The 27,731-nt window shown below is 40.9% G+C and overlaps 2 protein-coding genes across 2 annotated transcripts; both read left to right on the top strand.

The window, feature by feature from the left end:
* Positions 1-355: 355 nt before the first annotated feature.
* On the top strand, positions 356-5,612 carry hyal2a (hyaluronidase 2a). The gene is made up of 4 exons (XM_051072234.1): positions 356-644; positions 1,796-2,768; positions 3,376-3,465; positions 4,450-5,612. The coding sequence occupies exons 2-4, from the start codon at positions 1,839-1,841 to the stop codon at positions 4,840-4,842; spliced, it is 1,413 nt and encodes a 470-aa protein (XP_050928191.1). The 5' UTR covers positions 356-644; positions 1,796-1,838; the 3' UTR covers positions 4,843-5,612.
* Positions 5,613-6,227: 615 nt separating this feature from the next.
* Positions 6,228-10,328, top strand: hyal1 (hyaluronidase 1). Its single transcript, XM_018699613.2, has 4 exons — positions 6,228-6,328; positions 6,653-7,560; positions 7,653-7,742; positions 9,348-10,328. Exons 2-4 carry the CDS (start codon positions 6,655-6,657, stop codon positions 9,672-9,674), a joined length of 1,323 nt encoding a protein of 440 aa, XP_018555129.1. The 5' UTR covers positions 6,228-6,328; positions 6,653-6,654; the 3' UTR covers positions 9,675-10,328.
* Positions 10,329-27,731: the final 17,403 nt, after the last annotated feature.

The raw sequence follows: 27,731 nt of genomic DNA, 5'->3' as shown, positions 1-27,731 counted from the left end.
ACACAGTGATCATTTGTGGGTATGATCTTATTTTTAGGGATGTGGCATACTGGCCCGCCGTGACCTCCTATGAATCTTGACATTGCTCGGTACAGTGTATCTGTTTCACGGCGGTGGTGGCAAACTTCTTGGACGGATTCATTCAGCGCTGTACCGGGACAAGGAGAAAATACATATTTATTAAAAACACAACAAAATCAAAGCCAAGTCTGACTGAACTTACACCTGAAGTTGTGTGTGGATGTGAGTTGGAGACATACGTCTCTGCAGCACATTAGACACGCTGACAGAGGTCTTAGGATGTCCGGTTTGCGTCGCCACTCCCCCCCCATTTTCTCAGTCAGAATGGAACATCCTGAAAGTGGTTTGGCACTCGGAGTTTGGCGAGTTGCGACTGACAACATCGCAGGGGGTAACTTCAGTTTCTTCACTTTACTGGCCGCAGGAAGCCTGAAAGCTGAGGTTAGAAGATACATATGAGCAGCGCATACTCTTGTAAAAAAATCTCCGTCGTCATTTTCTTTCTTCAAAAGCAATGTTCATTCTGAATTTTCCCAATTTGTTTTGAGGCAACACATAAAAAACGCGGCTTGAAGTAGCAGGCTCCTGTTTTTTGGGAATGCTTCCTCAGTCTGCCAGTGAAGGTAAGTTTGTCCAGCTGCAGGGAGGCTGATGGGAAATAACTTTGCTTTTACTTGTCGTTTTACTAATTCATTGTTCAAATAACTGTCCGAAAGTCTAATTTAATTGAAATCAGGTTAAACAGAAAAGGTTCGGTGTTGAAGCCCAGCTTAGGAGAGCATTAGAAATCTGCACATGCGACTATGGGAAGATGCTTGTTGCAGATAAAGACGAAAACTAAGCAGATGTCATTATTTATCCAGGCTGTATATGTAGCATTGATCATCTTCAGATATTACAAAACAGAACAATAAAACCTAAATGTAAATTCAGTGGTGGAAAATAACTAAGTACATTTATTTTCATGATCATCATGTTCTGTTACTTTACACTTCCACTTCCCTTCATTTCAGGGGAAATGTACTTTTTATATACATAATATTTATTTAATAACCATGCAGATTCAGATAATTAATGCAAAAATATAACTAAGTAGTAAATTACAGTGTGTAATTATCGATTAAACAGCACTTAATGTGGTTAAAATTAGCCCTACACCTGATCAGCTGTAAATGTATCAATCATTATATTCCATAATACATAAATATCTTTCTGAAATGGGTCATTCTGCATACTGAGTACTTTTACTTTAGGCACTCTAAGTATATTTTGATGCTAATACTTTTGTACTTTTACTTAACTAAAGTTTTGAATGTAGGACATTTATTTGTAAATAGTGTTTCTGCGTTGTGGGAGAGGATTGTTCCACCACTGTTGATAACTATGAGTTAATCTATTGTAGGAAAATTCACAAAAATATCTACATTTCAATCCCCCCTGTGAACTGTAGAGCAGAGAGTGACAGTCCCAGTGTCTGAAGTCATATAACAGAAAGGTTCAGACGTTCTGCACACCGACGTAGATGCTTCCAGTAAATTAAATATGATCTAGAACTAGACTTTGTTGTTATTATTGATCTGTCCAACCTCTCAGGTTGTGATGACAAGATTGTATATTTTACATTTAGTGCACGAAACTAAATCAAAGTGTCATTTTTAAGACTCTAAATTTCATTTTTGGTGACATTATGAAAGAAAGTACTGAGGAATGTCAATTAATATAAAAGTAAACAAAAAAAAAACAACTTAATTTCCATTTCCTCTGTGACTTGTAGAGCAGAGAGTGACGGTCCTGTCTGTCAACCCACATCTGAAGAAATGTCGCACTGGACTCTGTGTGACTGGAAAGTACTTTTGCTGCTTGCTCTGCTGTGGGACTGTCTTTGTGCTTCGGGACTGAAACCCACAAGATGGCCGTTGTATTCCCAAAAGCCTTTGCTCCTCGCTTGGAATGCCCCGACTGAGGACTGTGCTCCGCGGCACGGCATTCGTTTTCAGCTGGACCAGTTCCAGATTGTGGCCTCACCCAATGAGGCCTTTGTCAGGCAGAACCTCACCATCTTCTACAAGGACCGCTTGGGTTTGTACCCCTACTTTGAGTCAGACAAAACACCGGTGAACGGGGGGCTGCCGCAGTTGGCCAGCCTCAGGCAGCACCTGGACAAGATGCCGGAAAGTGTGCAGAAGTATATACGTGAAGAAGGGGCCGTGGGTCTGGCAGTTATTGACTGGGAGGAGTGGCGCCCACTCTGGGTACGTAACTGGGACACCAAAGACATTTACCGCAGGCATTCTCGTGAGCTGGTGCAACAGAAGAACCCGATGTGGTCTACGGAGCAGGTGGGAAAAGTCGCCCAGCAGGAGTTTGAGATGTCTGCCAGGAAGTTCATGTTGGAGACACTGAGGCAAGCCAAGAACCTGAGGCCCAACCAGCTGTGGGGGTTCTACCTGTTCCCCGACTGCTACAACCACGACTACATTCGCACCCTGGAGAACTATACAGGCCGCTGTCCTGACGTGGAGGTGGCTCGCAACGAGCGGCTGAAATGGTTGTGGACTGAGAGCACGGCCCTCTTCCCCTCCATCTACATGGGCACCGTGCTGCGCTCCTCGGCCTCCGGGCGGCAGTTTGTCCGGAACCGAGTGAAGGAGGGGATGCGGTTGGCATCGTCGGGCGAGGGGTTGGCACGTCCTGTCTTTGTGTACACCCGGCCCACCTACGCCAACTCTCTGGAACAGCTGACAGAGGTGACGCTCTAACTTTAGAAACACTGCTGGTTTGGTTTCTCTTCCTTTTCAGCTTTTTTTTTTTAACACAGGATTCTCATGAAATTTAAAAATGACTAATGTGTTCCTGTTCGCTGTCGGTGACGTATCTTAACTAAAACATTTTTCTAAAGCAGAGAATGTGGACTTTTTTTATTCTAAGATTAACTCTCAGTGACACTGTGGCTCCAACATTCACTACAACCACTCACCCCCCTCTCTGTTTCTCTCTGATCAGTGCATGCAGCGTGGAGCTATAGCTCTCTGCTTTTCCTTATCGGCAGCCGCAGTCCTTTCCTGTTCTGGTGGCAGACAGACACCCCAATACCTTTCATTTGTGTGGAGTGGGCAGGATGGGTGTTGGTCAAGTTGAAAATCTCGCTAACACCCTATAGACTATTTCCTTAGGGGGGGAAAAGACCAGATAAGGACTGGTGCTGTACTACATTACAGTAGCTTATGACCCACTAACATTTTGACCCTGTTAAAGTGATACTTAACCGCATATTTTCAATCTGTTTGACCTGCACTTTCAGAAGAGTAAAAGGTTAAATGTGATAGGGTTAAAGTGCTGTTTCGTCTTTTCCAGACCGACCTCGTCTCCACCATCGGGGAGAGCGTGGCCTTGGGAGCAGCTGGGATCATCCTGTGGGGAGATGCAGCTTATGCAAGCAGCAAAGTAAGCATCCACACGCTAATTATGAGACAAACACATTAATCACTCAGACTCAGATTTGACCTCAAACGTCATCATCTGGTAAGTTTTGGCCCCGCTGCTTATGTCCGTCATGTGTGCAGTCATTTGATAACTAACAGTTATCCCTCAGGGCTGCAGTTCAAAGATAGCGACTTGAGTCACATGAATGTGGTTCAGATACACAGGTCATATTTGTTTAAAGTGCTTTTTTTAAGTCACATTTAGACTGATGGGCACTTTAATCTCAAATCTTGAAATCAGCCATGAGCAGTGTTTGTTCCCAGACGTGAAGAACCAGATTTTGCAGTGTGGCAAAAAGTTTTGGTTGATTTGCTTTTGTCTGAATTAACACTTTCTGTATTTCAGTCTTTATATTTCTGGGGCTACAAGAATAAAATCTTCAGTAGACTAACATCTACAAGAAACACTTGGAGATTTGTTTCTTTATTCTGTTTTCATGAACTGTTTGTTTTTCAGCAGAGACTTCTCAGTGTCATTTCCAACAAAATAATGATCTTCAGATAAATTTTATGACTATGGAAATATTCCATCCATATGGTATTTGTTTTATTGTGTAGGAGTAATAAATACACAGATCGTTAAAGACATCCTTTCCAATGTGATTCCAGTGAAAATGCATGTTTTGTGTCCTTATTTTGGATTAACTAGAGCATCCTACAGTGGATGTGAGCGGTTAATTAATAATTAAAATGAGTTATTTTAATTTATAAATGTAATCTTTGCCAGTAGCAATCAAGCCTGTGGACTTTCAACAGAATCATCATCTGCATTTACAGCTTAGGGTTAGGGTTTAATATTGAAATAAAGTTGTGGTTTCCTTTAAACTTCTTCATAAGTCACCTGAACCTCACACTCATGACAAGTCTGAATAAAAATGAAGGACAGTTGGACTCTGAATCTTGACCTCGCTGAGTGAGTGATTTTTTTCTTTGCTTTCCTCTCCAGACCAGCTGTTCCGACCTTGACACGTATCTACGAGGTCCGCTGAGTCAATACCTCCTCAATGTCTCCACGGCAGCAGAGCTATGCAGCCAGACCTTGTGCGGTTCTCACGGCCGCTGTCTACGCAAAAACCCAGACAGAGATGTTTACTTGCACCTCAACCCCCTCACCCACAACATCACCCAGCAGCACGGCAGGCTGACGGTCACCGGTGAGCCCGGCGAAGCGGAGGTGACGAGTTTTCAAACTGATTTTCAGTGTCAGTGCTACAGCGGCTACCAGGGAGAGGGCTGCAGTCAGGAGGACCCTCTGCACCAGAGAGGGGTGGCAGCTCAGACTGTGGCATCAGCACTGCAATGTGTGTTTTTACTGATTATCTCTCTGCTCTTCTGTTAGTGCAGCATAAATACAGTAGACAGAGCTGCGTTTTGTATGTATGGAGCATAAAAGATGACAGGTTGAGAGTTTTTTTGGAGCGAGGAATGTCATTTTTGTTTCTTGGATTGCTGTAAAATATGGATGACACAAAGTGAAATTTTATAAGAAACACTGTGGAATATGCAAAGTTATATTTGTTTATAACTTTTAATCTTTTCTTAGGCAATGGAGGGCTCGCTGGAAATGACCTTGTTTACATTTTGCTCTCAGTTTCCTCTCAGTCACTGTTTCCCAAGGTGTCAAATTCCATGTTTCTCATAGAGAGCACATTCTTTCAGAGGAAATGTGATGAATGAGTCGACATATGTCAGTCGCTGTGTGGTGAAAGTGGAATTGATGCACTTAAATCTGCAAATAGCACAATATATTTAAAGTGCCTTATCTTTTTTTTTCAACATGACCTCTCTCTTGATCTTTTTATGGAGGCAATTCAAGTGTTACTATTTATTTGAATGTATTTTTAGGTGTTTTATATGATATTTTATTATTTTTGTGTCCAAAACATGACTACTAGTTTTCTCTTAAAACACCACATCACTCAATTAATGCAAAAAAAAAAAAAAACAGCTGTTTGACTTCAGACGCACAGACATTGTACACACAATATAAAAAGCAAATTTTCTGACACTTTCTTTGTTCCACAGTTTTACTGACATTATCGCCTCTGTCTTCCATGCTGTTTTCTCAAATTTGACTTTTTTTCAAAGTAAATAAACTTCTTTGTTGAACCTCTTGTGTAATTTCTCCTCAGTTATAATTTCCAGTTACAGAACACGATAACAGATAATACCGAAGCAGATGGTTTGTGCATCACATTTCTCAGCAATAAAGGAAACGGTAAAATTCCAAGGTGTTTTTTCCAGAGAATACAGGTGAAGTTTTGTTGTTTGTGGTGAATACAGATGAAGCCTCAGGATACAAAACGTGTCACAATTGGTCATTGAGGGGAGGCAGAGCCGGCTGGTCCTCAGGGAGGAAAACATTTCGCAAACTGCAGCCTCATACCCCCCTCCCCATGTAATTGTAGGGTGCTGTTAAGCCAAGAGTTATTTTTTACTTCTTTTAAGAGTTGAGCAGGCATGTATTTAAAATTTGGAGGTGGAAGAGTTCATTATGGCTTTTTTTTAAAAAGACATTTAGAGTAGAACTACAGTACTTAGCCCTTCCAGGTTTAAATTATAATCTTCAATTACTTTGACATGTCTTACTGAAACTAAATGAAAACTCTGTGCTGAGGACAATAATGACATGAAGGTTTAACGTGCCTGTGACTTTAAATCTGTTTCCTCCATGACACAATTTGCATGTCTCTTCTGATTGGCTGCTGGGAAACCTGTGAGCGCTTCAGATTTTGTTCCTTCCTCTTTTCCTGTGTGTCATGAGACCACTGGTTTCACATCCAGGCCAAAGTACAAATCAAAGTCCTGCTCTGATGTTTGAATAGGTAAGTTTGTGTTTGCTCTTTTGTCTATAAGACATTTAGCTTTTATTTACGAGCATTATAGCTTAATACTTTATTTGAGCATAGCTACACTGAACTGTTTGTGATATGCAAGATTAATAGACAAAGAAAGGAACATGTTTAGCCAGAAGCTGAAATTCCTGGTGCTTTACTCTGAACCTGAAAATGGAAAGGGAACTTACAGTATTTGCTTTGAATTTTGATCACTGAGACTCATTCCTATTCCAGATAATATTGCAATATCTTTTCTAAATTTCACTATATAATTCCTGCATACTAGCAGTGCTGTCTCTCTCTTCTTTGCAGGGATGAGTTCCTTTCATTCTGAGCTGCTGCTGCTTCTAAATCTAATCAGCCTTGTTTCAGGGCTGCAGGTGGAAACATCACCTTTCTCCCAGGTGCCTTTCCTCGCTGTGTGGAATGCCCCTACAGCTACCTGCCTCTCCAAGTATGGCGTGGACTTCAACTTGGAGACCTTCAACATCGCCCAGAACCAAAACCAAACCTTTATGGGAGAAAACATAACCATCTTCTATGCTGATAAGCTCGGTCTGTATCCCAGGTACTCCACCCTGGGAGTGCCTGTTAATGGCGGAGTCCCACAGAACGCAAGTCTGGATGAGCACCTCAGAGAAGCCTCTGATGATATCCGCAAATTCATCCCCAACAGGGATTTCCAGGGCCTGGCTGTGGTGGACTGGGAGAGCTGGAGACCTATATGGGAGAGGAACTGGGATAACAAGCAGGTGTACTGGGAGGCGTCAAGAGCACTGGTGAGGTCCAGGCATCCGGACTGGAACCCCCAACAGATAGAGGCCGAAGCCCGGGTGAGGTTTGAGGAAGCAGGGAGGAAGTTCATGGAGGAAACGCTGAAACTGGGGCGCGAGGAAAGACCGAATGGGTTGTGGGGTTTCTATGGTTTTCCTGAGTGCTACAACTACTACAACAAAAGCGCAAACTTCTCCGGGGAGTGTCCGGCCGAGGAGATGAAGAGGAACGATGAGCTGCTGTGGCTGTGGAACAGCTCCTCTGCTCTGTACCCTGACATCTACCTCAGCCTCGAGCTGCGAGGCCTCAGCAGAGAGGTGCTCTTCTACACCCACCACCGCATCATGGAGGCCATGAGAGCAGGGGCTCAGGTGACTCCATCAGCACCACCTGTGTTCCCCTACGCTCGCATCGTCTACACCTACTCATTTGAATTCCTCTCTGAAGTAAGTAGCAGTTGCTTGAACTTGATGCTGTTTTTGGATTCCTGTCATTTTCTGTGTCCTCTCTCACTGCCTTTTTTTCCTGCCTCCTGCAGGAGCACCTGGTCTACACCATCGGGGAGAGTGCTGCTTTAGGATCTGCAGGGGTGATCCTCTGGGGCAACCGTGACTACTCCAGATCTCAGGTACAATAAATAACTGACAGTGTGTATCACTTTGCATAAGCACCATGCTTTTATGATTGGTTTACTCTCAGGATAATCTGGGAATCTTGGTTCCAATGCTGAAACCACACACAGAATGCCTTTGAAAACTAGTTTTCCTTTTTTAGTTCAGGTCTTATTCGCCAAATAGCTTCAGCTATCTGGCAGTTATCAGGGTGCTATATTTTTGAGAACAACATGGCCTTTAGTTAAGGGAAGGATGTATAAAGGTCAACTGCAGATTGAGTCAGAAATTATTAGATAGGGTTATCTGTAATACTTACAGAGATAATGAGTAAGTGCTGTAGATTTCACCTTGGATGGGTTAAGATTAAATATTGTATTTTAATATTTTTAAAAAGTTGTAATGTTAAATGTTTTGTATTTATGGTTATTAATGTTTCTGCTTCAGTCTTCGTCCATCAAAAGCTATTATAAAAATAGTTATAAAAAGATGGTAATATTGTTGTGGTTGTGAATTGGTCTATGGTGATTTGTCAGTCACACTGCAACTCAGATACCATCGCTGTTGAAGGCAAAATAGTTGAAAACATTTTCTTTAAAAATGGCATACTTGTGCATGAATTGTGCAATGTGTTTTAATTTTGATGGACTTGAACTGAAGTTCACACTGGTCTGTGGAAAAACATTTACTGGCAGAAACTTGATCCCTTCAGTGAACATTATTGTTTTTTTATTTCCATTTGTTTTTTTTTAAACTTAAACACTTCTTTCCTGTACTTTCGTTAAATGGTCTTTTAAAGAATGTCAAACAATATTCTGTTTTTCTTTTATTGTCAACAAATCCCAACGACCAAAACCTCATCTCAGTAGTGTCTCTGCCTCAAGCTCATGCACAGATCACAGTCTCAGTGATTCTCTTAAAGGCTGGATACTGTGGTTTGTAGCAAACATCACTCAAACTGGACTAAACAGAACATTTGTTTGAGTCTGTTTTCAGCTGCAGATTAAAACACATTTGGTCCTATGGTGAATATTTATGGCAGCAGGACAATGTCTGTGGGACTGAGACAAAATAAACTAAAGTACATGCTCATGGAGTTTTTAACAGTTCTTGGGCAAGACTGTTTGGCACAGAAAAATAAGTTATATTTGGCTACACAGACAATACTTTTTATTAGAATCAAATTATCGTTGTTTTGGTCTTCTCATAGAATAATAATATAAAACAGTTACTCTCTCAAGAGTCCAATGTCGGTGAGATTTATGGAATAATTTTGATGACGTGCTGAAGAGAAGAGGATTTCCTGCAGATGGCTTTTGTTTAGACCACTGAGGACATGTTTAATTAGGCTCAGTGCTTATTTCACTTGCTGGGATCTTAGTCATATGACATCTCACCTGCTGGGACATAGGTCTGTTTTTCCTAAAGGTATCAGCTGTTGTCATCCATATGAGTAATCACCAATAGCTCATACAGTATAAAGCTCTTTACACATCTTGAATACGTAACATTGCGAATGGCGTCTTTTATGTGTTAAAGTGATGTTTTTCTCATTCAGACAAAGAATTTATCTGCAGTTCTTTGAAGCTTCTCTTAGTCGCCTGTTCCTGTTCTGCTTTCAGGCTGCATGTAATGCTGTCAAATCCTACGTCGAAGAGATCCTGGGTCCTTACGTGGTGAATGTAACATCAGCGGCCGCTCTTTGCAGCCAGATGTTGTGTTCCTCTCAGGGAAGATGTCAGAGGAGAGACCCGAACTCGGGGGCCTACTTGCACCTTGATCCCGCCGTGTGGAAGGTGGTGTCCAAGAGGGAGCCGGATGGGAGGAAGAGCTACAAAGTTTTAGGACAGGTGATGGCGAATGAGGTAACGTTCATGAAGTCTGAGTTTCAGTGCCAGTGTTTCCCAGGGTGGGGCGGAGAGACCTGCTCCAAGCCAATTCAGGGATAGAGGACTTTTGTTAAAGGAGTAATCCAGAGACAGTATCGATCTAATAAATGAGAAAATGAACCACTGCAGAGGTAGACTGGGGCTGGTTTGGCCCTGAAGTATTTTTCTGCATGAGTGCAGTTGGTCTCCTGACAATGTGAATTCTCCAGTTTTTGACCAATGTGCCTTCTTAATTAATCACTTTAGTAGTTTTCCTTAATTGATATGGGAGATAATGTTACAGATCTTTAAAAATAAACCCCCAGTTTACAGTGTATGCAGACTAAATTTTATTTAGAACTAAAGGTGTTAAAATAAATGAAGAATGTGTTGTTTCTACCAGCTGAGTTTCTCAAATTAACCCAAAACGTTCTATGAAAATACAAAACCTTAGAGGTGCTCTATGAAAGTTTTTGCTGTTGCTTCATAGTGATACTTCGGCTGCAGTGACTCACTATGGTAAAGTGTTTTTCTTTTTTTTCTTTGAGACGGGAGTACTGGTGCTAGCATGTTAACTTCAGTAGAAGAAAATATGTGACAGAAATATATGCAGGGAAGTTTAATGCTCAACTCAAACAACAAAAAGTATTTTTTATGTCTTAAAACATGTCTGAGGTGCATTTTTAATTTTAATCATTATAACATATAAATAATAAATAAATTCCACTAAACTGATGTTTACACGCACAAGATAAATGTTATCAATGGACTGATTCACTTCAACTTTTTTGTTGTCTGTTGTCTGGAGTGCCCCTGTGGATGTTTTTATGTTGGCAGGATTAAACAGAAACTTAGGGACAGAGCTGCTGGACGTGAATATGCTGTAAGAATTGATAATGAGGAATATTCCATTGCCAGACATTACAAAACTACACATTGCAGTAACCCTGATTTTCTCACAGCAGTTGGCTCTGAGTTCATATGTGACTCTATTAGAAGGGAAACAGACTTAAAAAAAAAAAAACTGAATTACTTCACAAGGAAACTTTTTGGCTTTCGACATTTAAAGCAACAACTTTCTCAAGGCTTAATGAATCTATTGATTTTACTCTGTTTTTGTAGGTGTAATGTAAACGTTGTTTTTTTGACTTCACATTGGTCAAATCTTATGATCTTATTATCATATATTTCAAGATGAATTTATTTAGAAATTTCTTTATTTTTCATCTCATTTGTAAACACCACTTTTTTCACCACAATTTGTTGAACATATTTTTGTGCAAAGCTCAGGCCACCAGTTGCTTAAATTAGGGTAGGGTTTACTCAGGTACTGTTAACTGAAATTTTGTGGTACTCAAGTATTACCAGTTAATGTCACTTCATACTTGAACTTAACCACATTTCAATAGAGAATATTTTGTACTTTTTACCTAATTCATTTGACATTTGGCATTTTCAGCTGGTAAAATATGATTTCTTGCTCCAATGATAAAATGTGTCTCCACTTTGACACAATACACTGAGAATACTTCCTCCACCTCAGCCTGGAGGAGACCAAGGCCATGCAGAGGCTTGATTTAAAACGTTTGTCTGTATTTATAACCAGCAGGTGGTGCTGTGAGGCAGCTAACTAGAAGAAAGGAAAGGGACATCAAGGTCAGAGCCTTGGGTGTTAGTAATCACCGCAAATAACTGTAGAGGAAACTGATATTTGACTCAGTGCATCAGCCTGTGATAACTTCATACCCCAACTCTCCACGATGAATCAAACCCACTCCTAGCACAGAACCGAAGAGAGCATAAGGTGACATTTGATTGATTTACGAGTGGCGTGAACAATGTTGCCTTATCTGATGGCCACCGCTGCTCCAAACTGGTGTCGTTGATTGTAATTTCCCTCCTCTGTCCCCCCGAGGCTCAGCAGGCTGGAAGAACAGACTCCCATAAGACCTCACTGTTTCCTACTTCCGGCTTTATCGTCACTGGCTGGATTGTGAGGAAATGAAGAGGAGATAGATGCTTTTTTTTTTTTTTTTTTCAAAGCTGTGAAGAGATATCTGCAGTCCTGGGTATTTTAAATTTTAAAATTGTTTTGGTCTTTGGAGCGTGATTGTGCAGTTTTCTGAACAAGACAAACTGCTCAATTGGTTTTCGAAGACCAAGAAGAAAATTTAATGTCATTCCTAAAACACTGTATTTACCTTCAGTTACTTGATAATAGCAAGAAAAAACACATCAGGGCTCTTAAAGTGACTGACATTTGATGCTGCTTCATTATTATTGTTTTCTTCACCCTGGTGGCCTAAAATCCACTCCCTCTGTCCAAATAGAGAAAGGGATAATATAAATTCTGTGCTGTTTTTAATCGGCTCGGGATTATTAAAGCTATTCTGTAAAGAGTATTAAAATCAATATATTCAAAATGCAATGTTATAGCTGAGATTTCTACCTGTTTCTGCAAATTTAGACCAAGAACATTTAAAGGAGAAACTTGCACATGATGTTTTACAACAGTTTGAAACCTCAAATGCAGCATTATTTGTTGTACACAGTGAATTTCATACATTAAGTGGAGCGTTTTTAAAATGATATCACAAACTCTACAATTGCCTTTCAGTGTCATAACTGACTGTACACGAACGGACGCCATCCTGATCTGTTTATCTTATTTCTAGTGGTCCTCTCTTTTTCCTTCACCCTCTGTCAGGTCGGGCAGACCCTCCATTTCTCTATCCTCTCATCTCTGCATTTCTTCATTTTGGCGTCTCGCTCTGTCACCCCTCCATGGTCACGTCTCCCCTTTCCCTGCTGCTCGGTCTAGAGATCGTCTCGCTCGCTCTTGGTTTAATAACTGTTTTGTCACGCTCTGTGTCTGTGTCCTTCAGAGGAGTCGACTCTCTGATCAGGTTTCTTAAAGATCTGATGCATGCTTGTTTACATGATTTATGTGCACATTTGGCACCAAAGCTGTGGTGGTGTGCATCAATTGGGAATTAAATACAGGAAAAGATCCACAGTTTGGGAAATAGATGAGATGATCGACACCACTCTTGTGTCTGTACTGTAAAGGCAAAGCTACAGTCAATAGGCAGTTAGCCTAGCTTAGCTTAAAGACTGGAAACAGGGGGAAACAGCTAGCCTGCTTCTGTCAAAATGTTACAAAAGCTGCCTACTAGCACCTCCAACCTCACTTATTAACACAAGTCTTCTGAATTAAATGTCAAAATACTTTGTCTGTTGCCCTCAAGAGCAACAAACAAAAGCATTTTCTGATAGTAGCAGAACAATATTGTTTGTCTTTACCCACCACAACTGGTACAAAATCACTGAAATATATCAGGTTTATGAACTGACAACACTAAGATTTAGGTTTAGTTATTGTTCAGGCACAAAACAACCAGTTAGGTTTGGGGAAAGTTAGATGCCAGACTGCCTCTCGGCCTGGAGCAGTGACTTCCAGGAGTGATTGTAGTTTTAGTTCAGCTCAAAACAAACACTATATATGTGTTCATTAGTAAACCTTTTTGGGACAGAGCCAGACTAGCTGTCTCCGCCTCTCCTGCCTCCGTCAACTCTTTGTCTCAAAAGAAATAACTATCCTGTTAAAGAAAACAGTTCATTCAACATTCAGCTTTTCATCATAATAAGAACTAAACCAGCTCCACATGGTCATCCATACACATTTGGCAAACAGTGAACAGCACCTCTGAACTGGAATAATATGCCTCTATTTCAAACTAAAAGCAACTGGCTGAGAGTGAACGGGCTGTAAAAGTAGTAAATGAAATCAGAGCATTGAATTGGACACATGAAATCAAAAGGCATAAAGGCAGAGTGTCGGAGAGGTCACTGCGTCCTATTTCTTAGGAGATGGAGCGCTGATATCTCCACACTTAGAGGCTGCTTATCGACTGGCAGAATCACTGCCAGGCCACGTCCTGCAGCGGTGTGTCGAATGCCTGGATGCAGACGAGCTGAAGGTGATCACTGTATTTGGACATGAATTAGTCGAAAGAAAACACTCGTAGGGACATGCAGCAATACATGATTGTGTGTCCTGTGTGTCGGTGTGTGTGAAGCTGTAATGTGCATGTGTGTTGTTCCCCTGCTGCATGGCTCCTGATGAGAGGTGACCTGACAGACTGTCACATGTGACTTATCCTGCGACGGGCAGCGCTCTTCTCAGCCCCCAACCCCCGCCCTGTGAGACCCCATCAGACCTCAGAGAATACCATTTAAGAGCAAAAGGAAACTCACATTCTCACACTTACTATACAAAGATAGCTCCTGCCAAAGTCACACAATAAGTGTGTGTGCCTGGGAGCCATTCAGGTGGAAAATTACACTGCCCAATCAATCGCTAATAGAAAGTCTTTCCTCTGGTAGCAGCCAATCAAAAGCTCACAATGAGCCTTCTCCGCTGAATAACGGACAATGCATGTCGTTGTCATGTTGATCCTGATAAAACATAATTATTCTCTGTTTTCATGCACACATATTGATGACATTGGGCAGTGACAGATGGTGAGAATAAATAAATGCAAACTAATAAGAAAATAACTGAGGAAATGGAAAGAGAATAAGCATTTTTCAACCCTGATGCCCTTTCAGTTTGTAATTAATTCAAATATTATTTTTTTTCTGTAAGCATATAATCCATTTCAGCATTTTTCTCATTCATTTTTATAGGATTTGATCTTGGCTCATTTGAATAAACATTTTGCTCCATATTAGCCTGGGTAATGAAGTGGATCTCAGAAGAAAAATGCTTTTGTTACGAGAGTAGAGACTGCTGTGGCACAAAGGAGTGTCACACTGGTCACCTCAGCAGGGAAATTGCTGATTGGAAACCAGATTCAATCTAACACAGAATACCAATAATGATTTGTAATTTTAATTGACAGAATTCTTTAAATGTCAAGAGCAGATGAGCATGGTGTTTTAGAAGCAGGGAGCAGGGTCTTAGACACAGAAGTCTTGACGTAGAACAGTGTTTGTCATGTGTTGTTGAAGTTGATTTGATCTTTTTAGTGAAGTGATTTGGTTAATTTATAGCTGGCCCGCATGATGATCATCACACTGACATGATCTCATGGGACTTTCATGATATTTCACACATATGACATGTGACAAGCTCTTGATACCAGGCCAGTCACATATATCCTCCTATACCCCCCCCCCCAAAAAAGAAAAAGTTTGCTTTCTGCTTACAAATATCAAGAATCAGAGGATTCATGTCAAACAGGACTTAAAGGAACTAACCCATGACTTCATCTTCAGCAGGGTAGATTACTGTAATAGTCTTCTTCAGGTCTGATAAATTACTAATTAAAAAAACAGCAATCATCTTAAGCTCATTCAGAAAGTCAAAGTAGAGTGAACATGTGCAAGTGAACACCTTTCATGTTAGACTTTGGCCACTTTTAAATACAGGTTAAAAACCTTTCTGTCGTGAATACTCAGCAGAAACTATCCTTTCCTGTTCTTAACTTCCTCATTTTCTTTAAAAGGTTTCTATTCTTTTGATTTGCCTTTTGACATTTTTAATATTTTCATACAGAGTTTTAAAAATGCATTACATAATGCACTTTCCCTTTGTGTTTGAAATGCGCTATGCAAATAAACCCACCTTAACTTGCTTATGACCAAAAGTCCACATACTGATCTGCTTTTGCTCCAGAGCTTTTTTCATGGTTTTATCTCTTAATGTAATTTAAAGTCCTTGGAAACTTGTTTTAAAATCTTTAGTGTTTCTCTATGACGTTAAGTATTCACGACTAAATAAGCAACAAACATAATTTAAGTTTAGGTAAATAACATCTTCAGTTATTATTTATGAGCAGTATAACAGTAGTAGGTGTAGTGTATTTATCAGATTTAACACCATTGTGCGGATATATTTTAACCAAACCACTGTTTTTTGTTTGTTTGTTTTTTGTTTTCTCAAATTGCCTTAGCTTCTTCACAGTCTTTCCACATAACTGCAAAATGACTGCCTACCCCGGGGTAGAAGCACACTACGAACTGGACTGTAACTGTAAATAATAGTGTTCATCCAACTTTGTGAAAAGGCTTTTTCCTCTTTCACAACATTGCCTCAGTGCTCAAAGCCAAGTCCATAAAGAAAACTCTTTCTGGAGATTGGTGTGGTAGAACTTGACTGGCCTGCACAGAGCTCTGACCTCAGCCCCATCCAACACCTTTGACATAAACTGGAACACTCACTGCAAGTTTATTTATTTTTTTAGGAGCGTCCACATACTCTTGGCGTTTTTTGCCCTTGTTGAACGGGCCCTCAGTATCAAGTTAAAAGATATATCAGATATTGTAACTGTTTCACCAAATTCTCACACTTGTTTCTTATGTCGTGATGTAGTGTGCATGCAAGGACAGCACACACACACTGACACACACACACACACGTCAACACACACCAGTCAGAGACAGTGAGAAAATTGGTGTTTTGATATTTCCCTGTGAGTGAAATTAAAGTTGAAAGAGCTCAGATAAAGCTGAAAAAAGAACAAACTTACCTTTCTAGACGCCATAATCTCTCCTTTCTTCAGATTTATATTGTACTGAAATGATTGTCTCCTTATCATATTTCTGACTTCAGTTTTGAAAAGTCAACACGCTGTGCATTTTTATTAATGCCCGGTCTCCACCTTGGCAGGGAGAACTGTCATAAAGAAAGCAAGGAATAAACTAACCCTGTGCAACAAAAAAGCAGAGCTGATGTTAGTTTCATAGATGAATTCACTTCTTTATACTACAGGTTTGTGAATAAGGTCAACAATGTGGAGAAACGGCTGTGCTGCGTCTGGAAAGTGCCTTGGTCTCCTGATGATCTCCACGAACCTAAAGCGTACATAGGCAGAATGTGATTTAATGGGATTCATGACTCCTATTTCACTATCTTAATCGACTGTCCGCTCCTCCTATTTTGATTTACTTACTGTTTCTCTTTATTCCATAACCTTTTATTATAAACAACAGAGTACGGAGCCCATGCACACACTCACTCAGCAGGGAAACACACACACACACACAAACACGCACTTATATGAATTCAGGATTAGTCCACAGGAATCAGAGATTGCTGGGTCTCAACAGAAATGTCATGGTGAGTCGTAACCTTTACTAGAGCACGTTATCTGCTCTGATAGCGTGGCCGGGCCAGGATGGGGACCAACTCGATGCGATTGGATTTGAAAGGTCCCCATCCAAGTCATGCCCACCGGCTATCTTGCCTCCACAGTTCAGCAACACCAGCACTATACGGCATGCCGCAAAGTATCAAGGATCTGATCTGTCCCGCCATATCTGCATCTCCCTGCCCTCAATTAATCAGCTGTGGCTGGAGAATAGGAGCTGGGTCATTGTGTGTTTGAGAGGAGAGGACGTGAAGATGTGAGGAAACATGACACTGAAATTTTCGTAATGAAGAAAAATCAATTTGACATGTGTCATCTGCTCTTTTTTTGGGCTTTTACGGGCTGCAGTGTGACTGGTAGGAGAGTAGGATGTGAGAGAGGCTGTGGGAGAAAAGACAGATGTGGTAGGCGGCATTAGAGGCAGATCTGTTAGCAGAAGTGCTGACATGTGTATCTGTCACTACAGGTCATGAGTTATGAAACTGACAATGCCAGCTCCCTGCTTAAACCACAGAGATCAGAGGATGTCCTTGATGTCAGCTTGAATAGACAAATGGAGATCTACATTACATAAACCATGCTAGATTTAAAAACAGAGGGAGCGCTGCAGGGATGTTTTCTTCCGTCATAATAACAACAGCGGGGTAAAGTAAGAACACAGTTTACTCAGCATTGCAAAAATAATGAAGTTAAATGCATGTTCTGTCATCTTATCACTGTGGCCTATTTTCAACTTTAACTTAATTGTGAAAGGTGAATTTGTCTCTCAGCCAGGTGAAACACAAAACACCTGAACACAATAAAATATACAAAACATCCAATGCGCCTCAATGCTCACCAAAGTCAGTCTGATTCATCATCTTGGGACCATGAATTTTTGTACTAAATTTAATTCTAATTCCTAACTGGTATCTCTAACAAAACATTAAAAGAAGCTCATAAGAAACTGTGTGCATCGAACAATAATTTAACATTTAACCTTGAGAACAAAACAACCATCATTATCCAACCACCTCATCTGTGATTGAGAACATATCATCAACTCATTGTGAGCAACAGTCTGATGGCGTCAGAGATAAAAAATAAATAAATAAATAAATAAAAACCTCTCACCCAGACAGACTTGGCCTTCTGTTCTCTAAATCTCTGTCCACGGGGAAGAAGCTCAAACTCTTTATATGGAGGATGGAGAGGAAACTCTAAAATGAGTCCAGCCTTTGAAATTGCTGAAAATGTGAGACAGATCAGTTGCTTTATGATAGTCTCCAAAAATCAAAGGTAAAATCCAATTTATTTCCAAATAATCTCCTAGTTTCCTGGAAATAATCCTAGAATTTTATTTCTAATTATTGGTAAACACACAAGTACTCCACTCATCTATTGGTGGAGGGTCAATAATTATATAGTATTATATACGATTATGCTGTTTCTGAGATTATCAAATTTAAATTCGCTTTCTTCACCTGCAGTGTTCTTATTAAGAAAGCATTTAACCTGACAGTCAGTTTCACAGTGCCCTTTAGTAATCAAATGATCTACTTTTGTAGTTTTAAATACTTCTCTGCACAAGTCACTTTTACCTTAGTATTATGTGGACCAAATAACACCACCTCCTACTATTCTAGGATATTCTAGTTCTCCGTACACCTCTGGTAGAAGTGCTCACACTACGGGGTACGTTTGGGTTTGCACTTATGTTCACAGCAGGGGGCAGTAGTGAATAGGGTTTCTGCTGAGAGACACTGTGACAAACTCTACACCAAGATGCCTGCCCTCTTTCAGCATTTCTGGGCGAGGTCATAAGTCTGTATTTTTTTCTGCTGAATGCTGTGCTTCTTCTGTGGGGATAAAATTGGACTGTGATGTGTGGGCTTATATTCTACATAGGTGATAGTCATCTCAAAGTACGAACAGGTGTGAAGGTGGAAGATGCCAGAATTTCATATTCAAGAACCAATGCTAAAGACATGAATTCAATCATTCAACATTCATTTAATTATTGTTTTTATTATTACAGTTTATTATTTATTTATTTACTGCAGCAGAAACAACATGTTAAATATTTTTAGACCTGTTCTTTTCAACCAGTCTACTTCTGCATGTTTGGCGAGTTCCACACTTACTTTTCATGTATTATACTGAAGATGAGGATTATAACATCAGGTGGTCTCTGCTGTTTTTCATTGTTTCCTACCCCCCAGTTTGCTTGAATTGCAGCTTTCAGTGCTTCAGTGGAGCAGCGTGGCTCTGCGGGGTGACATTCGCTCGGTGTGCCGTTGCTGTTGTTCTTGGGCGTTGCTAAATGGTGGCTCCCGGGTTGCTCAGCCACCGTCCAAATCCTCCATTTCTGCACCTGTTTCCAAGACAACTGCCATGTAAAGGGGCGGCTCTGGATATTGAGTGTTTGCCCTTGACCAGCACTCTGCTTGCACTTGAAAATTGTGTGGTCCAACCTGTAACTGTTAGATTTTATTCCACTGAAGCTGTCTGCAAACTCACTGTCCCTTTGTGGCAGCTGATGCTGTAGCTGCAAACTCCATGTGAACTTTTTTTGTTGGTTGGAGGGTGGAAAAAATCAGACAGAAGAGGCCTTGTTTCGTGCATTTTAATTCAAGAAAAGATTTCCTCTGAGGACGGATTTGAGTCATACTTTATGCTTAATGTGGTAAATCAGCCTAAAAGGGGTGTGTGGCTGAAATGAGCAAACTCATACCAGTTGGCAGCACTGCACTTGTGTAGGTGTAGCCGTAGATTCAGCCGAGTAACTGAATAACAGGTTTACGTAGACACTGGCATCCCACAGTGTAACCACCACGCCACCAAATTAAAATTAAACCACCTAAAATGAATGTAGTGGAGGATTTTCTCCCCTCCTCCCCCTCCTCCTCCCCCTCCTGTGATATTTTTTGGTAGAGTCCTCGCTGAATGCTCTTTTTTGTTATCAACACAGAGCCTGATGTCTCAATCTAGCAACCTATCTTCTCTTTCCTACTGATGATTATGGCAAAATTATTCACTAGCAGGTGAAACAAGTCAAGCAAAAATAATGGGATTTCTCACCTCAGAATAACAGCAGCGGTTTTGTGTGTAAAACCTGATGTTTGAGTGTAAGAGTGGCATGTAAATGATGTCAGAAAACAGATAGAGGATGCTCTTATGCTGGAAAAGTTGAACCTCAGTTCTAATCTTGATGCACTAATTATTTTAAATAGGGCTGGGGCACAAAAATCGGACAGAAATCTGTGAATTTGTAATTCCATTGCCTCAGTGTTTTTTCAGAGATTTGGTTTTGTGCTTCCATGAAATTGGAGGACTCACAAGAGACGGCTTTTAAAGAGAATGGTCAAAATTGAACCAGCACAGGCAGAGATATTGTGATTAGTATTTGTTCAGTTTCAGATTTAACCCATACGTGACCAGGCCGTATTGTGCTCGTCTCATAACTGATTAGGAGACTACAGCCACTTGCAATCACCAGGTGGTATCACCATACCTGCAGAAGCCACCATATACTACATTTCCCATGATGCAACCACTAGAAAATTTTAGTCTTCAAGCTCAAGATGAGGTAACCCTGATGACTTCAGCTGGGTTATTTTCTCAGACTTGTGACAAACATCCTACTGAGAAACCAAAGACATTATGCAGCTGTACGTTGTATATAGTATAATGTCAACATTATATTCCTCTATGCTGATGATACACACCTGTATTTAACTGTCAAGCTGATTGTAGAGCAACAAAACCAATCTGTCAGTGATTGTATTTGTTACATTTTCATCATCGGATTGTGAGATGCAATTTTACTGGTCCATCCTGAATTCTATTTAACAAGGATTTCTTGTTAGAATTACATCATTTCCATCATTTTATTCTTTTTCATCAAGCGAATCGAATACAGCAGTTATGCTTGTAAGAAGAACAAAGAGAAGAGACAGTTTCTTTTAAATTCCAGGTCTCTCCATAGAGGCACAGTTGGATTTAAAAATGTGATTAAATTGATTGGATTGATGCAGTAGATTGAATTTATTCCTGAACTTTTAGCTTCCTGTGAAATGTCTGCAGGTGAAGCTATTTTTAGTGCTTCAAACATCAGCAGTAATTCACTTTGATCAGATGATTCAGTTATATTTAACCCTGCAGAATATTCTGTCATGCTTTACAAGGAAATACCTTTCAGAATATATTTATTCTCAGTATACTGAATGAGCAGCCATAGATATTTGTGCAAACTCATGCTTTTCTAAAACGTGAACAGCTTTTTCTACATCCTCATTCACTGTCTTGGTTCACAGTCAGGGCATTGGATCTCACTGTGGCACACCCAAAATAAACAGAAAGTGCCAATTTACTGAATCATTTTTTACCGGGTATAACACTCATTTACAAAATTTCCAATTACAGCAAGCGGAAGTTAATTAGACTGAAGACTTAAAGCTGTATGAAAATTATTCCCAGAGTCGTCACAAAGACATGTTATAGGTTTAGTCAGTTAATTCTCTCTCAAGTCACATAAGTATGTGAATTGTTGAGTTTAGTGGATGCTTTGTGAGTTGTTCCCACTAATGAGGCAGTTACAGTGTCAAAACCCGGAATAGCAAGATCAAACAAATCAATGAATATGACAGCACTAGATCATATAAGCTGCTTTGCTGCATCTATTTACATTTTCAGTGGGTTTGTGTCAGAGAAAGATTATTTTATCTGGCTGTTTTCTTTGTGCTGAGTGCAAACATTGTATTCATGAAATATCTGGGGGCTTTTTAAAAATATTTATATAGAAATATATATATTCTGCAAGAGCAAGATTTTGCAGAAGTTTCATGTCAGAGGGATTGGTCCATTCATGAAACGCTTTACAAAATGTCATGTGATGTTACAATGTTCAAATCTCCTTTTGATGTCATGTGACATGTCTTTAAAGGTCATGCGAATAAGATATTGTCATCTAGAAAGTGAAGCCCATGTGAAGTTAAGGAAAGACAGCAGAGAGCTAATCAGGCGGAGAGGTTGACAGACAAATGGGCAGACAGATGGATGGAGCAAAGAAAGGACACATGATGCATATCCACTGCAACATACATCCCCTAACAAGAGCTTTCAAGGTCACAAAGATGAAAAAGCGAAACCAAAATCTTGAAGTCCCACTTTTCCCTCTCCCTGACTAACACCATCCTCCCCCCTCATCTCTTTGTTTTTTTCCCTCTTTCTCTTTCTGTCTCTTTCACTCTCCTCTCCCTGCGTCGTCTCCCTGATCGGGCGGCAGACAGCGTGTAAGTGCTCTAACCCAGAGAAGTCTCCAGGAGCTCTTGTGATTGGCTGTGCTCTGCAGCACTGTTCACAATCGATTAAGGCACGGTGAGCTCCCGTTAACAGCTTTTCTCTGCTGCTCCTGTGGCTTTGATACTGTCACATAGACTCCAACTTCGCCCTTAACCCTTCAACCACTGTCCTCTCTCTCTCTCTCGCTCTTTGTCTCTTTCACTTGCTCTCTTTACACTTCTCCTTTCATTTTCAAAGCCCCAGACTCCCTCACTCTATTGCCACTCAAAGACATTTCTCACAACTCTGAGTCCAGGCTTCTGTTGCTCTCTCTTTTCTTTTTTTTTTCTTGAAGTTCTTGCTCTTAAGTCACTTAGAGCTTCTTCTCCCTGCACTCACCTTGTCCTGTCATCTTAAATTTCAGTCACTTTTTGGCCCTCGGGGGAGAAAGAACAAAAGACAGAGAGAAACAGAGAGATAAAAGAGAGAGATGTTCCTTACAACTATCATGAAATAAGTTGCCAAACATTGTGCTGATGTGCATAATATCAGAAAACTGAAGACTTTATGTGGGTGAACTTGTTTATCTGTATGCAGGGTTTAACTACTCAGAGCCGCAGTGTCCCTGTCAATTATGTTCATTTGGAAAATTATGCACTGGTTTACACAATTTATTTCCAGTGCACATTTTCAGTGCCAGTGCAGGAAGTGGTGTGCCCTTCATGTATTGAGGCAGAAAATGAGAAAATGAGGGTGTGGTGGTCAGGGTGGTGGATGAGAGTGTAATGCAACCTATTAATCTGACCTTCATCCAGGAGACCAGAGGCTGCGTCCCGTCACAGACCAGCTATTACCGTTTGCTTTTTTATGAAGTATAATCACCCTAACCTTAACCATACCCATGGATGGACTATCAAACAGACCTACTGGGCACAGAGCATCTGTATGAAGTGACTGTTAATACTTCGTCTTGGACAGTTATAGAGATTAGATGAAAGGCACAAAATGACAGAGAGAGAGAGAGAGAGAGAGAGAGAGAGAGGTAAAAAAAATATGGCAGATATGGCAAAATAAAGATGGAAAACCACCACGGAGACAGGAAACGAAAAGTGACCACAAACAGTTGCAAAATGACCAGTGAGAAATGGAAAACAATCAAAGAGAGACATAAAACAACCACAAAGAAATGGAAATCGACCAAATAGAGACTAAAAATGATGAAAGAGAATTATAAAACAACCACAACGAGATGCAAAATGACCAAAAAATGACATCAAACCGCCAGAAACTCAAAATCAAAAAGAGATGAATAACAACCATTAAGAGACTCAAAATGTCCACCAAGGTGTCTTTACATAGGGGTCCTACATAGAGGAGGGGTAAGGGGGCTGCAGATATTGTAAAAAGGAAGAATTTTAAAGTAAAAGTGTTTTGCCTGCATAATGTGGTGGACTTCATCATGGTGCCCCTTATAGTCATCTTTGTTTTATTATTAAATACTATGACAGTTTGTACCTGTTCGCATGCAAATAAGGGGCATATTAATGCTACAGCGTGCAATCATATTTTAGATGACAGTATACCTCTAACTTTGAGGCAACTGTTTGTGGAAGACCTAAAGAGCTAAAGCAAGTTGAGTGTGGTGTTGAAGAACTTGACTGGCCTGCATAGAGCCCTGACCTCAATACCACCCAACACCTTTAGGATGAGTTGGAGTAGCCTGGGAGTCAGACATCACTAACACTCTTGTGGCTCAGTGTAAGAAAACCACTGCAGCCAGTTTCCCAAATCATATTGGAAAATCTTCCCAGAAAAGCACTGGCTGTTACAGCTGCATAAGGAATGAGATCACAATCACTTATAGCTGTATATAAGTGTCCATGCACTTTTTCAGATTGTGTTGAGTCCAGGATCACAGGTTGCTGTCAGTAACACTTCTCCGTCTCCACTTGTGGCCTGAACAGCAGTTTGTTTATCATTCTGATCCAGTAATGTATATATTTGTGAGATGAGATGGATGTAACCGGTTGTTAGAGCAGTCAGGTCACATGTGCAGTGCCAAAATGTTTGGGCAGCAGCATATCCAGGATGTGTAATGTGCTGAGGCAAACTGCGGAAATAAGGGGGTGAGGAGGAGGTTCATGTTGGCTTTTAATGCCCCCCCCCGGCTGTGTCTTCAGCTGTAGACACAGCCATGTGTTCAGGTATAATTTACAACAAGATAAATATCATATAACAAAATCATGGCCTTTGCCTTCTTTTTCTGCTTGCCAGTAATTAAATCAATACTCTGTTGCAGCCTTTCTGCTCCTCAAAGTCACTTCCGCCCACTTTTGGATAAAAGAATAATAGAAAAAAAAAAAAAAAATCAGCATGTTTACATACAAGGAAAAATGCAATTCACACATAACTGCAACCAAAATGCCAATTTCCAGCTTTCTGTGAGGCTGTTCATGAGCAGCAAGCAATGGAAGAGACAGTACTGCCTGAAGAAAATTATGTGGGCTTTTTTTCCCCCATGGTTTTTATTGTCAAAAGGCAGTGAACCATTCTCTCAGAAACACAAAAGATGTGCAGTGAGAGAGGCCAATGGCTCGATCTGCCCAGACGGAGTGTTCTTTTCTTCTCCCTTTTTTCTATTTTCTCTATTGTGGCTCATAGAAAAAAGCTTTAAGTGGCATTTAACTCTTCTACTTGCTGCAGACATGGCCTACAGCAGCCAAACTCATTTTCTCTTCATGTATATGTGAACATGCCTGTATCCTAGATATGTTTCTATTCGAGGGTGTTAAGACAGGGGCTGTCGTATGCTGTACAGGTTGTTTGAGCAGTCCTGTTCTATGAGATTTATCCTTCATATTAGAAACATGTATCTGTGATGAATTTTATTCTAAACTCAGCTTCCATCGGCTCGCTTTTTCTGTCCCATGGCCTGCTCCAGGTGTCATCATGTGACCTAAACACCAAGCTCTGATCACTTGATATAAAACATTGTTTGTCACTGTCGTCCAGATTACATTTAGGCCTGTTTTCTGATCTGACACCTATAGTTAAGGTTTGTTTAAGTTTAGACCTCCAGGTTACTTCATTTACTCAATTAGGATTAGAGGAAGATTGTGATCTTTACTGGAAAAATACTGATTGGTAGGAAACAAGGTGATCTCCTGTGGCAAAGTTTAACGTACATGTGGACTTTTTTGGCCTTGCTGTGGAGGATGTTGCCACTTGAATGTCTGATGGTGCTAAGGACAGTCTGCTTTATGTAGCAAAGGAAAGGTGTGGAGGTCAAGGTGGTGGATGGGGATGTTGCCAGAGAGGACAACCATACCTTATATGTGTAACATTCAGAAAATATTTGTTATTAATGACACACCAGTGACCAGTCGGCAACCTGTTGCTTCCACTCCATAGGTAGCTACAAGTGAGCATGCTGGGCATCAGCTAAAACAGTGACATGACATACACGACTGTACACGACTGTAAACTATATTTGACTCTCCAGCATTGGCACAGCGTTAAGACAAAGTGTCTTGTTAGGTGGCACTGTAGTAAAACAGAATATTGTTATCAGCTTGCTAGCTAGCACAATACAGTGCCAGTGTTGACCCTCCCTCTGGTGTCAGATTCCTGTTTGGTCAGATAGGCTTCACAAGATAAAACTTTTTGGACTTTTGTGGAGTTTGTGTTGGAGTCTGCGTTGTGCTGGGAGCTGGCCGTGTGTTGATGTTAGCAGACTCTATTTTGAAGCTAACATTAGCCAGTGTTGCACCGTTGTTGCTGTAGGGAAGGGGAACAGAGGCACTGCGGCAAAGGCACTCAGGAGCGAACATAACCGTCACATCCTTACATAGAAATATGGTTAGTAAGTTACAGGCAACCGAGGAAGTTGGGGAAGGTCTCATTTTTTAAGCTAGGTTACAATCCGTTCACACATTGGCAATAAAAAAGCGATTAATACATGTAAATTGCATCACAGTCGTACAAATAGTAGCTTTAACCGTAGTTAATTTTCTGGGAACCAGCAGAAGGCTCTGGAAAAAGCAAGCAAGTGAACCTTGAGGTTAGAATATTTTACCACAGCTATTCTATTCTTTATTATTGAGAGTGTAGGTTTATTCTTTACTTTGAAAACACCTGCACATCACAGGATTCATTTAGTATTTAAGCATATGTCTCTATGTTGTGTCTTTGCCTCATATATGTTTGTGTAGCTTGAATGCATTATAAAGAGGAGATGACAGACACATGCCACGCTCCTCTGTCACACTTTCTCTTCTCTGTTATCATCTCATCGTTGCCAAGATTAGAATATTCTCTTCACTCTCCTGCTGCGTCTCCATGACTTGTATTTAACAGAATTGTCACATGCTTTCCCCAGAAGATGCCGACTTGAGAGGATTATGGCAAAGCAGTGTGTGTGTGGTGTGTGACAGGTGATGAAGATCTCAAGCACAGAATAACGCAGGACAATCAACCTGTCGGCGTCTGATGTGTGCCCAAAGCCCTCTGGGTGGTGTAGTTTGTGTTGCTCTTTCCGCTGGTATCACAGCTAACTGCCCTTGATGGCAGGTGCCACGTGTAATGGAGGGATGAGGATGTCGCACTCTCAGAGCCAACATGACCTCCAGGGGCCCCGGCTCATCGCGTTTGTTTGGAGATGGATCTTGTTGGGACCTTGCCGGTGTATGGTCTCCCCTGCCTGGCTCCTCTCCTCCTCAGAGCTGTAATCACAGCAGTCTGCATGTCACAGCGCCCTGCTCTAATTGGCCTGTCACTCTCCATGCGCTGGGGGGGTGGGGCTGGCCTTTGTGGGGCTGCCATGGCGACTGGGCCATTTAATGAGAACGAGCACGCTGTGACTAATGACATCCCTGAGCCCATCGGATATACTGCAAATGGACAATTTGCTGCATCACTCACACACTTGCACAACAATACACAAGCATAAAGGCACACACCTCAGCGTGGTCAGACCTCATTGAATAGAACAGACAGTTTTCCCTCTGTCTTTTTTCACCATGAATCAATACATGACAAGTGGACCTCAGTATTAATGCTGGGGCTATCATCCATTCTCATCCACTTTTAAACATTAATAGTTTTATCTAATAAGGGTGCTGCTAATGTTATGTGGCGATATTAACTACAGCTTAAGATACACATTAACTGTTAGATGGATCATTGCTCAGCAGCTCTTAATGGGAGACGTAAGGCATATAATCCATAATGGGAATATGGATTTGAAGTGAGGCGTGATAACACAGTCGACCATGTTCACAGGAGAGAGAGAAAGAGACTTTTACTCCATCATCTTCCATCTCCTCCCATCATCCTGTTTATTGGTCCATTAGTGACCAAGTGACAGCGTGAAATGCCTGGATATCTATCAAGTATATCACTTCCTGAGCTGGATGGCTCCCTGCCATGTTTTTCTGATTTCTCAGAAGGTAACTAAAACAACAGCCGCTCACAAAGTTTAAGGTCGTGGTGCAGTCAAGTCTGCAAGGCTAACACAATTCAGAGACCTGTGCTGGTTAGCACAAGGGGCGTGGAGGCGTTTTTTTTTTTTTCTTGTTGGGGATGATTCAGTCGAAGGCTTTCTAAAAGTCAAAACATAATGATGATATTTAGCTCCCTGATAGGACTGGTAAATCGATCCAACACGAGGACAGAAGGCAGGTAGGGACAGAAATAAACAACAGTCAACTTTGGAAAACTTTGA

Source organism: Lates calcarifer, linkage group LG8 (genome assembly GCF_001640805.2).
Source record: "Lates calcarifer isolate ASB-BC8 linkage group LG8, TLL_Latcal_v3, whole genome shotgun sequence".
Classification (NCBI taxonomy): domain Eukaryota; kingdom Metazoa; phylum Chordata; class Actinopteri; family Centropomidae; genus Lates; species Lates calcarifer.
The sequence above is the reverse complement of the archived record's forward strand: the minus strand, read 5'-3'. Positions and strand labels throughout refer to the sequence as shown.

What these genes read in the sequence shown, in the direction of transcription:
- hyal1 (XM_018699613.2), top strand. Translation starts at nt 6,655, where the DNA reads ATGAGTTCCTTTCATTCTGAGCTGCTGCTGCTTCTAAATCTAATCAGC. An exon ending in CATTTGAATTCCTCTCTGAA is followed by an intron (nt 7,561 to 7,652) that starts GTAAGTAGCAGT and finishes TGCCTCCTGCAG; the next exon opens with GAGCACCTGGTCTACACCAT. An exon ending in GTGACTACTCCAGATCTCAG is followed by an intron (nt 7,743 to 9,347) that starts GTACAATAAATA and finishes TTCTGCTTTCAG; the next exon opens with GCTGCATGTAATGCTGTCAA.
- hyal2a (XM_051072234.1), top strand. Translation starts at nt 1,839, where the DNA reads ATGTCGCACTGGACTCTGTGTGACTGGAAAGTACTTTTGCTGCTTGCT. An exon ending in CTCTGGAACAGCTGACAGAG is followed by an intron (nt 2,769 to 3,375) that starts GTGACGCTCTAA and finishes CGTCTTTTCCAG; the next exon opens with ACCGACCTCGTCTCCACCAT. An exon ending in CAGCTTATGCAAGCAGCAAA is followed by an intron (nt 3,466 to 4,449) that starts GTAAGCATCCAC and finishes TTTCCTCTCCAG; the next exon opens with ACCAGCTGTTCCGACCTTGA.